General features: G+C 49.2%; 1 protein-coding gene across 6 annotated transcripts; it reads right to left on the bottom strand.

The window, feature by feature from the left end:
- Positions 1-1333: 1333 nt before the first annotated feature.
- Positions 1334-10993, bottom strand: LOC102393710 (CCHC-type zinc finger nucleic acid binding protein). Of its 6 annotated transcripts, none has more exons than XM_025272473.2 (5): positions 10825-10993; positions 3459-3596; positions 3268-3330; positions 2924-3125; positions 1334-2328 (listed from the first exon to the last, which is right to left on the bottom strand). In XM_025272473.2, the coding sequence occupies exons 2-5, from the start codon at positions 3580-3582 to the stop codon at positions 2211-2213; spliced, it is 507 nt and encodes a 168-aa protein (XP_025128258.1). In that variant the 5' UTR covers positions 3583-3596; positions 10825-10993; the 3' UTR covers positions 1334-2210. The 6 variants fall into 6 exon arrangements, with proteins under 6 accessions (XP_025128258.1, XP_025128256.1, XP_025128254.1 ...); XM_025272471.2 differs by having other exon boundaries at positions 3268-3360; positions 3480-3596; positions 10825-10991; XM_025272469.2 differs by having other exon boundaries at positions 3268-3360; positions 10825-10990.
- Positions 10994-11774: the final 781 nt, after the last annotated feature.

Genomic DNA, 11774 nt, shown 5'->3' on the forward strand with positions numbered 1-11774 from the left:
TTATTTACCAGAATCTTCAAAACCCTCACGGGCACTGTATCACGTAGTACAGCCTGGTTTTGTTGAACCAGGGAGCGACGTCTTCATCTTTCCCACTGTACATAAAGAACAGGAAGATAGATTACTGACTTTTCAAGGGAAACGCTTGTCATTTCAACGCAAGAGGTCAAGTTCTCTATCCACAGTAAAACCGATGAAATGCAACATCACTGTTTTGTACTTGTGCCAGAAAACTAAAATTATCATGATCTCAAACATGCTTAACATCTGAGATACAACACTGGCTTCATAAAAATATCAAAGGGACTTCGCTGGCTGTCCCAGGTTAAAGACTGCAAGCTTCCAGGCCAGAGACACAGGGAAGTAAGATCCCATGTCGTGCGACTCAGCCAAAAAGAATGCAACCCAACCACACAAGCAAAACCCAACGGTAAGCTTGCACACTCATAAGGAAATGCACTGGTGCTGGGGTTGCACCTTCTTGCCGCTCGGGTGACTCCAGCGCTGCGTGACCCACCGTCACACACTGCCTGGATTACACGCAGCGCGCAGCACACACAGCCCACGCAAGGGGAGGAAACCGCCCGGCAGGATGAAGGGCCAACGAACCACCCTGGGAAGCTCCGGGCACCGGCTACGGGGCAGGGGCAGGGGCGTTCAGAGCCCGTAGAGAGGAAGGGTACTTCAGGTTCCAGGCAGCTGCACATTCTTCAAGCAACTTAAGCTTTTAGGAACTCATGTATAGTGAGTTCATTAAATGACTTCTAAGGTCCATGTCAACTCTAGATCAGACCCTAAGAGAAAACACAAGGAAGCCAACATTTCAGAGCCCTGTTAAGTCCAGGAAAATCTGAAATGCTACAACTGTAATGGTGGGGCTTCCTGGTGGGCCAGCGCGTCAGGCCTTCCTTCCAGTGCCAGGGGCGCAGGGTCATCCCCAGCCCAGGAGCCAAGATCCCACACACCTTGAGGCCAAAAAATCATAAAACAACTTCAATATAGTAAGAAATTCAATGAAGACTTTAAAGAGAGTCCACTTAAAAAACTTTAACAAAAACCATCCATGGTGTCAGAACTGTTCCCAGTCAACGTGGAACTAAAGGCCATCATTATAATGGACAAGAAGACTTAAACTGTCTATGTCCTTGCAGAGCTGACAGAGCTTCTGAAGCTTTTTCACAGCTACATTTCCTTACAGAAGACAAGACTGAGTTAGTACAAAAAGAAAACTCCAAACTGTCAGCTTCTGGTCCTCCGCTCCCCTTTAATATGGCATTTTGCACTATATACATTAATGAAAAGTTGAAACAAACAAAAAGAACTTTAGTCAAACTCCCCTTCCTCCTCCAGCTTTATTGGATAGTTTAAAATTACATTTCTATTTTCTAGGACTTCAGTTGCTTTTTCCATCTGACTTTTAAAAACTGATTACAGCAAATGAAACACAGTTGTCTAAGTGATATAGTATACAAAAATAACATCTTGATTTCTGTGAAAATGCATTTCTCTGCAATTCCTGAATAGCTCCAAATTATGCTAACTCTGAGCATAGGTGTTTACTCTGGGTTTTAGGGTTAGTCTTTGAACACGTGTTCTACACCGTTGCCATCACCATCTATTTGCCCAGCATCGACGCTGCGGTGAGGCTGTTCCTGCTCAGGCTTTCATCCCGAGTGCTCGCGCACAGCCGTTAACACGCGTGTTTGTCTTTTTGTTGACTCCCACTCAGCTGTATGTTCTTTGTAGGGCCTGGTACAGATGTCACTTGATGTTATTTAATAGCTACTGAGGTCAGACAATCCAAGGCAGTCATTATGCTAAAATTAAAGTTATTTATGGAAGCTCACAGACACTTCCAGGATCGGTTTTACCTCCTACATGGGAACATATTCGAGAAACCCAGAACGGGCTTCCTGGTCTGACTCAACTCTTCCCATTCATCAATCCCTATTCACCAGTGGCGCGGAAAGGGGGTTCTTTAACAAAGCATTATACAGTAACACCTCTACCAAACTAAACATAAACTTTTTTTTTTGTAGTTAAATGCAGAAAGTCGATTTTTTTTTCCACCCCTTTCCTCCTTTTACACGGCAAGTAAAGCTCACTGGCCTGGGAGGAGCCTCTGTCTGCCAACCTTTGGCCAGTGAAGAGGATTCAGAGAAAATAATACAACCATCAATCAGAAAAGGAGGGGCGACAAAGGAAAGCGATTAAGCTGTGGCCTCGATCGTGCATTCCCGTGCAAGGTGCCCTGACTCGCCACAGCGGTAACAGTTGACTTCACTCGTCTTGCTGCAGTTGATGGCGACGTGACCAGTTTCGCCACACCTAGGAGAGGAAATTAAGACAGCTTTCACAAGAGCGCTCAGAGAACGTCAGAGTGTACTGAGGGATCAGTTACTGCAAAACAAAAGGCGATGCTGAGTGAGGTATACACTGTGTTCCTCAGACAGTGAGTCTTATTAACCCCTCAATCAAGACCGAGGAGGAGGAACCGGACAGCAAAGCTACTCAACTGAGCAGTCCATAGCATAAAATCAAAAATCTTGCCACAGGAGATCATCCAACATCACCACCAAACACTGGCCAATATGGTTTATCTTTACACAAACAAACCCCTAAGATTTCACAAGTATGTGCATACCAAAACTTATGAAACCGCAGCTTTAACGTGTGCATATGTTACGTCAATTCATAAGCAGAGACTTCTGATTTCATGACAAAAGATGTGTGTGTGAATTACACCTACAAAACATACGCTTTGTCGTTTTCTACAAAGTCTCTGAAGGTGCCAAGCTATCACACCCTAACATTCTTTCCCACACGCAAACCCCTCGTGCGGTCAGGGCCATGTCAGGGCCGCGGCGCCCCCGGGGCCTCCCACGGAGGGCCAGCGCAGGCGCCCGCAGCCCCCGCAGCTCACCTGTAGCACTTCACTTTGGTGCAGTCTTTCTGGATGTGCCCGAACTCGCCGCAGGAGTAGCACTTCTGCTCGTCGGCGTGGTCGCAGTCGCGGGCCAGGTGGCCGGGCTTGCCGCAGTTGTAGCAGCACTGCTCCCGCTCCCGCTTGGGCTCCTTGCAGTCCTTGGCGATGTGGCCGCCTCGGCCGCAGTTATAGCAGGCTTCAGCAGTGGGGAAAGGGCAGAGCCAGACTGTAACGCCTCACAGGTGGCGCCAGGCTCCGCGCCGCACCCCGGGGGGAACCACCTCCAGCACGCTCCCCTCGCCCGGCTCTGCAAGGCGGGAGAGGAAGGGTTAAACACTTACCATCCTCCTGAAGGTCACAGTCCTTGGCAAGGTGACCAGACTCTCCACAGCGATAACAGATGTCTGGAAGAGACGAGGAGACAAACTGGAAACCTATTTTGGACAGAGACAAAGCATGCGTGGCTAATTAGCCCAGTCTTGATACTCATGAATACTGAAGTACTTCAGAATTCTTTATTCGACAAAAATACCTCTATCCGAGGTAAAACCACCTCTGCCACGGCTTCTCATTCCACGACCGCGGCCTCCACCAGTGGGGCACTCCCGGGCCCAGTGGCCAGACCGTCCGCACTTGAAGCACTCGTTGCTGCTCATGGCTGCAGTCAGATCTTCAAAACATTAGAAACGACATTATGAAGCCACTCAACAGCACTTACGGCTTTTATTCCCTGTTCAGTGTATTTCTGGATAGTTATTCTTGAGGAACAAAAGCCAACCAATATACTGCTTAGAAAAACAGTCAGATAACTACACACTTAGGCATTATGATTATGAAATATATTAAAAATGAAACAAAAACACTTTGCATAATTGTTACGATTATGCACAGGCGTTAACCCAGTTACTAGGGGGACTTACAGGGTGAGTGTAAATGAATATCCGTCATTAGAGATTAAAACTTGATGGTGGGCAACTGAAAGTCACATACTGGTTATAAACCTGGAGCGACCCCGTGGATCTGCAGCATCGATTGAGAGCAGAGGTAAAACCCCCCTGAGCACCAGAGCACCCCACACGGCGCCTGATGACACCGCAGCCCTGCCTGCCTGCCGACTGAGCACTCGAGGGCAGACGTGCTCGAGAGGCGCAGCAAATGCTGGCTCGAGAGGTGCGGTTTGTTAAAAGCAGTAGAGAAACGACAAAGAGAAACACCGAAGTCAAGTCCTGGTAGCACTGGGCCATCGCCCCCTCCTCTAGATTCTCCCATTTCCAAATTTTCTTCTGCAATTTTACATCTAAAACAAGGTTACTTGGAATTTCACAGTAGACTCCTTTATTGGGTATTGTTTCAAAATAAAAGCGAAACTCCAACTAAAGCAAATGCATTTTATACTTCTTACGTAACAACCTAAAAATAAGCAGGGGCTATTCCTAGAAAAGAATGGAGAACAGAATGGAACGTTGCAGGACCAACTCCCATGAAGCTGGCCTTTAAAAAACTAGCTAAAAACAGTGTGACCTTTACCTCTCCACACGTCCCTGCATCTAACATGCTTTGCCCTTAATTCCAGTGTCAAATGGTGCACAAAGTTTTTAACTTGATGGAACAAAACCTAGTGACTAAAATTATGCTCAAGTTTAGTTTCAAAAGTTTCCACTGTCAAACATCCAAAAGACTCATACCTGTCCCATGCGTCTGAAATCAGAGCCGGGATAAATCTTCAGAGGACACTGTCTGCCAACTCGCACACTCGCCCTGCACACTCATCCCCAACAGCGGAGGGACAGCGCGCTTGAGCAGGGCGCCCACACTCCACGCTGTCCCAAGGTACATTTCCGCTCAGAAGAAACCAGTCCGTGACGATTAAAAAGGCATTTGGCAAAATTACATCTGCTTTCCTATATGGGTGCTGGCATTTTAAGTCAAGTAGAGGGCTGGTTTCCAGAGAAAACACTAGAGATTAAAAAGTGAGCAGCACATAAAACAATCAAAGGAAAAGTGCTTACGGCACTTCGTCCTCCCCTCACTCCCACTTCCATTCTGCATCTTCTCTGGTTTGCTGAGGACCAATCTGAGTACAGATGGACTTCCCAGGTGGCCCAGTGCTAACAAACCCACCTGCCAATGCAGGAGACGCAAGGGACACAGGTTCACTTCCTGGGTTGGGAAGATCCCCTGGAGTAGGAAATAGCAAGCCAGTCCAGCATTCTTGCCTCAAAGTGCCATGGACAGAGGAGGCGGTGGGCTACTCTCCACAGGGTCAGAGAGTCAGACGCCACTGAGCACGCACGCACGCCTGAGCACTGTGACTCCTGGTCCCAAGGGTTCTTTCCTTTCACAAGGCAGTCCAGGCAATCTGACAGGCTCTGAGCATTTTATAACTTTTTATTTCAACGAGATATTTATCTTTCAGAAAAATGACAACCCAGTTTCAACATGCATTTTCAAAGCCAAAGTAAATGAGAGTTCTGGGCAATCTCCCTTTTACACTGCTGCTTTAGAAACACCTCTTGCTTACTTCACAATGGTGAAGCATAGGGGAGACACATTATAACGAATCATCACATGTTTATCAGTGGAAGAACGTTAACAGTGAAAATGTTAGGGTTACTTCCAGCCTACAGATAATAGGTAAAAAATTTAGCTTCCTAAGAAGTGATTAACCCACGTGTGGATTTTTCATGAACTGTTTCTTCCTCTTTGGCCAAGCCAATCTCAGTGAGCTGTTCCATATTTTTACTTGAGAGCTCTTAGGTAATGACCATTCATCCACCTGACTGCCACTGTTTTAGAGGCACACTACCTACCCTAGGAGACAGGCTGCTGTCCTAGGACTGGCCTCACACACGAACATATTAAGTCTTTAGAGAGTTTCATGCCGTTCCTTAGGAAAACTAGAGGCAGTAAGGGAAGACGGCGCTGTGAATTAATTCCGGCTCCACGATTCCCACTGCTCTTGGCTGGGAGTCTTGCTGCACTGTCTGCCTCCGCCTCTCGCACCTGTCACAACGTTTTCCAACCTTCAAGGGCCAACTCAAATAAATGCCAGCTCTATAAAAGAACCTGACCACATCACCAGCCTGGAACTCTTTTTCCTGCTAAGACTCAGGGCACTGTGCCTGGTCTACTGTTTTTCTTTTTATCATACTCCTTGAGGCTACAGACCAAGGTATCCACCTTTGAATGATACCCCATACAATCACCCTTTTAGTAGCAGTTATGTATCTCGGGATTTGAACTGCTGAGGTTTTTTTTTTTTGGGGGGGGGGGGGAGGGGGGACCAATAGTCATTTGCTGAATGAAATAAACTTGTGTTTCTTGTATTGACCCAACCCAATCCAGTAATTACTGACCAAAAAAAAAAAAAAACCACCTAAATTTTTGCAATCAGATGAGCTGCTGCACTATGCATTTAAAAGAATGACAATGGAAATTCCCTGGTGGTCCAGCAGCTAGGACTCAGCACGTTCACTGCCAGGGTACAGGTTCAATTCCCGGTCAAGAGACTAAGATCCCACAAGCAATGCAGTATGGCCAAAAGACAAAGAGTAACAATGAATTTTACATCCTCATTAAGGACTGACTACAATCTAGATTCAGTATGCGTTTCAGATTGTCTGTTACAATCCCCACATGTAACTGAGAAATTTTCACCCCAGGTCACTAAGAAGTCAGTAGCCAAGCCAGGACCTCTGCTTGCCACCCAGACTCTTATTACTCCAAGGATTCAACAAGATCCCAGTAATCTTCTATGGAATGCTGCAAAACATACATATACTAATTTAAAAAGCAAATACTGTATTTTCACTGTCCCTTGGCAGTAAGAGAGCATATTTTCCTTCTCGCTGCTACAATCACTGCTGCTATCTACCCCCATGTATTCTCACAATGTAAAAAGATTTGGGAACCACAGGGTTAACCACTTAACTACTCGCCGTGTTGCCTAAGGACACCTGACACCCCTCCTGTCCTGGTCTGTAGCCAGAATCCTTACCAGGTGCCTTGTGCTCAGCACATGCTCAACTAAACTTCTAAGGGCTGATGGCTGCTGCTCACAGTTCCTCTCCTCTCCACACTTTCCCTGCTGAGGTTCAAGTGCAGACAGGCAGAACTCACTCTAAGGAGTTCCCCAGCAGCCCGCTGGTCAGGATGCAGGGCTTTCACTGCCAGGGCCTGGTTCTTTCTCTGCTCGGGGATTTAGCCCACGAGCCTCGCAACACGGCCAATCTACAAAGCAGGCTTAGAGCAGGCCTAACTCCGCTTACACTCCAGTCTCTCGGCCTATAACCTTCCTTCTTGAGAAGCAAAAGGGTCACTTCCAAATGAGCTCCCATTTCCCTAGGAAGCAGTATATTTCCCTTCAGCCACAGCGAACTGAATTTTTATGACACAAGCCACACTTAAGATGTGGCAGGGCCCAGGGCACGCCTGGCGCAGTCAAAAGTGCGACCTGAGAAGGGCCACGTGAGCTGAACTGGGAGGTCCGACTATTCCGATTCTGCATTCATCTAGGCTGTGAGGCTTCACTCCTGCAACTAGTACCGAAACACTAACAGTTACACAGAGTTGTCTTCACTGAGGTAAATCTACCACATTTTTGATACTAATAACAAAGCCAATAAACTGCTTTGATTAAACCTAACAGCACCTGGCCAACACGAACAGTGAGTCCCAATGAGTAGGAGCCAGTAACAGTCCATAAACACATCTAAAATAAGCAGCAGCCAAGGGCGTCCGTGGCTGAGGAGCACGGGTGAGGCCGCTCTCCTGACACAGCTCTGCTGCTCCCTATCTGCGGTATCTCCACTCATCATCCCCAAGCCCACAGAGGGCCCTCTGCCCTCTGAATGCACTCACCCATCATTACACTCCACTAAGCCAGTTCCAACGTGGTACCCAAACACTTCAGTGTGAAGTAAAAATAAAGGAAGCAAGTGAAATTGTGTAGTGCCTGCATTCTGCCCAGAAGAATGCAGAACAGAGAACAATACTAGGAGCAGTTCTGGCTTATCCTGCATTTGCTGTGTGATCTTGTTACTTACACCCATTTCCGCATATCTGGAAAGGTTTTAATTAGTAGCTAAATATCTACTATGAGTCAAGAACTAACATACATATTATCTATAATCCCTGCAACTTTGCAAGTTATGTATCCTTGTTCCCATTTCACTGATAAGGAAACTGAGGATCTGAGACCAAGTAACTTACCCAAGGCCACACAACTAGAAAGTTCGAGTCAGGATTTCAACTGTGAGCTCCAAGTCCTCTGCGGAGGCTTTTGTTAGGATTAAGTGATAAAGTTCATGAAAATGCTATCAGAAAAGTATACCAAATTAGAGAACTCAAAATAAAATAGAACTGATACGTTTTTAAAAACCCACGCCCATGAAATAATTTAGCCATCTTAGATTTTAACCTCCCTCAAAGCAGAATTTAGGAGTGGCTGCTGCTGCTGCTAAGTTGCTTCAGTTGTGTCCGACTCTGTGCAACCCCGTAGACGGCAGCCCACCAGGCTCCCCCGTCCCTGGGATTCTCCAGGCAAGAATAGGAGTGGCAAAGACTGGCAACCTGACCTCATCTGCAATTAACAAGCCACTCCAAGTGAACACCATACTGCATGTTCAGTCCCCTTTAATAGAGCCCACCCACTCACAATGTGAATGCTGGTGGCTATCTTTACTGAATTAGACCAGCATCTTTTTAACATGAAAATGGTGCACACTTTGCTGGAGTCTCTCAAGACCATGCCTTGACTGCAGTAGCATCTGCCACTGCCAGCTAGGAGTTCTAAAGCCTGCCAACACAGAAAGGGTGCTCCACAGAGCAGGCCAGGAGGCCTTGGCACCAGTCTTTTGCTCTCCACTTACTGTCAGATGGCTAGGAAAAGGAAAGAGGCCAACAATTTTTTAAAAAAGAAACTCATTCCTGCAGGCGCGGGAGGAGGGAAGCAGAATCTCTCTCATGGTCAAGCATTTAGACAAGAGACCAATCCCCTCAAGTAGTTAAAACTGTGGTTCTCTTGTCTTTAAGCTTTCCATGTAGATGCCACATACTTTAATTAAGATTTCAAGAAAAGCAAAAAGAATCCTCATCTATAGTACCTTAAAAAGAGATTCTGCCTGTTCCAGATGTTCAAATCTAAGTGTCATAAATGCCCCTTAAACTGCACGTTTAAAATGCCTAGTTTGTTGTCAACAGGGAAAGGACCGTGGACCTTTGGTTGCTAAGAAAAACTTAACCCAAGTTCTCTGTGACATATTAGGTAACTACATAAATATATACCTTGTTGTTTTTTTTAATTGTTGCCAAGAGTTACAACTTGGAAAAAAACTTTAAGTTCTTTATTCAGCCCTTGGGAATATAATAAATTATCCCTTTTATATTCCAGTACATAGAGCTCCTCCTAAACAAGAATCAGGTTCAACAAACTAAAACAGCATCAAACTATGAACGTGGCACTTCGTAGGTATTTGATTAAGCCATGACCACATGAATTTTTAAGTATTTGAAAGTAATTGCTTTGCAGAGAGGGAAAAAGTCTTAAGAGGTAGGAATAACCTCTTATTCATCTCCTTAAGACCCTCAAAACCTTACATTCAACTAATAGGGGTTGAGGAAAAGAATAAAAAGTTGTTAATTTAAATTAAGGTTAACTCACTGAGGCAGAAATTAACTAGTTATGTTTCTCTCCAAAAGTGAGTCAAACAACAATAAAAAAGGGAAAAAATCTTTTCTTAAAAACTTGTCTTTTGGGGGTACAAAATAAGGACGAAAATCAATCCTCCTGAAAAGAAAAAAGAAGGGGGGGAGGGAAGGCAAGCTAATCCAGACTCTTCACTTATTTACCTTATACTTTTCGTGGGTCCTCCTGAACAATGCCTGAAACATACTATCTGAAATCACAGATGCAAACCAACCAAGGTTTGCTTTTCCTAGGACCCCCAGGACCAGATGCAGTCACTTCCTCTGGAAGTGTCCTGTGGCTGAGGCCATGTGGTTAACATGTGGCAACAGGCACAAGCCTTATCCATAATAAAATCAACACCCGAACTCAAATGTGGGCCATTAAGCCTTTACTAAAATAGGTTTTCACGTTTGGAAAAACCAAACGGAGGCTGGTTAACTCATCTTCTCGCCTCGTTTTAAAATTGCATTCATCTACCCGGGAGATGATGCAAAGGTTACTGCCGCTGCCATGATTTTGGAAGTTTGGCCGATTCATGTGTTTTGCCGATAATGGGGTTTTTTCTAGAGGCCTCTGGAACTTAAAGTAATGCTGATTCAAGGAAAACGAACCTTATCTGCCCTTTCCCGAAGTGCAACCTAAGACCAGTAGCTTAGCACGTCCATGACGATAAAAATCCAAGAATCCTGAAGCTGCTGTGGAGCACCGAGACCCGGAGCCGCACGAGCTTTCCAGGGGGGTGTCCCCCACCCTGAGCGGACAGCTCTTCCAAGGCCCCCTCCTGGCCCGAAGAGCCCTTTGGCACGTGGCCCGCGAGGCCCGGCCCCTGCCCCCCGCCGCCCCGCGCCCTCCCCACACGGCCCCCTCCCCGCACCTTCCCGCCAAGCCACCCCCGCCCCCGGAGCCCCCGCCTCAGTCCCAAGGACGCGCGGCCTCGTACGCCGCGGGGCTGCGGCCCGGGCGCGGCCGGGTCCCGGAGGCCCCAGCGAGGCGGCCCCGCGTCCCGGGCGGCGGGCAGAGCGCGGGGGCAGCCGGCCGTGGGGCGCAGGCCAGGCCCGGGCCGCGGCGGCCTGCTTCCCGCCTGACGCAGCAGCGGAGCAGGCCGGAGCGCGGCCGCCATCGCCGCCGCCCGGGCCCGGCCCTCCGCCCGCGGCACCCCACCCCCACCCCCAACCCCGCGCCGCGGTCCCCGGCTCGCTCGCGGCCTCACCTTCCGCGTCGCAGGGGCCCGCAGCGGCCGAGACTCAAGCGCAGACCGGGAGGGCAGCTCGTGAAGCGGCGGCTGTTTATTTTCAGGGACCCTGCCTGCGCCACACGCGGGTCTGCACACGGCCCCGCACACGCCGCTGCGCACGGCTCGCCGCCGCCTCGCCCACGCGGCCAATCAGCGTGCGGCGCTCGGCCGTCCAATCAGGGCCGCCCGCGAGACGGGCCGCCGCGCCCGACGCGGCGCTGGGGGCGGGGCTCTCCCCGCCGCGCGCGGCCCTTCCCGCCGGGCCTTGCGCGCGGCCTTCCCGCCTCGAGGCCGGGCCCGGCCCTGTGAGGGCGGTCGGAGTTCCGGCTCGACGACCCTCCTGGAGGCGGCGGCGGCGGCGGCGGCCAGGGGCTCCGGGAGCGGCTTTCTGTGCTCGTGGGGTCCGGAGGCCTCCTCCCGGGGCCGGGCTCAGCGCCGCCGGAGCCGGGCCCCGCTTCCGGGGCCGGTCGGCTAGGGGGAGCCGGGCTGCCGGTCCCGCCTCACAGCCCCTCCGGGATAAACGTCCCGCCCCAGGGAGCGGGCGCGGGGGAGGCACCGCCGCCCCAACACCCCTTGTCATCGGGGAGCACGTGACGCGTGACGGCCCCCGCGGCCGGAGGGCCACTGCGCCCGGGGTGTCACCGTCCCTGCAGGCCTTCAGGTTTTCTCCAAGAGACACTGAATGTAGCGCAGACACGCTGTCACGGTGAAACCAAGTGAAACTGTTCGATGTAAACTAAGCAGCTACAGACCTTGGTGTCTCATTTTGGAAAGGCTTTCATTAAAAACATGAGGAGAAAAATTTGGAAGAGTTCCCAGTCTCTTGAAGCCTGAAAAGGCCCTAAAATGACCACAGCCTGAGGTCTGGAGGTCTGCCTGCGGCCCGGGTTGGCCGTTACAGCCGGGAGTGTACTTTTCATTCTTTT

This window comes from Bubalus bubalis, chromosome 21, assembly GCF_019923935.1.
Source record: "Bubalus bubalis isolate 160015118507 breed Murrah chromosome 21, NDDB_SH_1, whole genome shotgun sequence".
In the NCBI taxonomy this organism is placed as follows: Eukaryota; Metazoa; Chordata; class Mammalia; order Artiodactyla; family Bovidae; genus Bubalus; species Bubalus bubalis.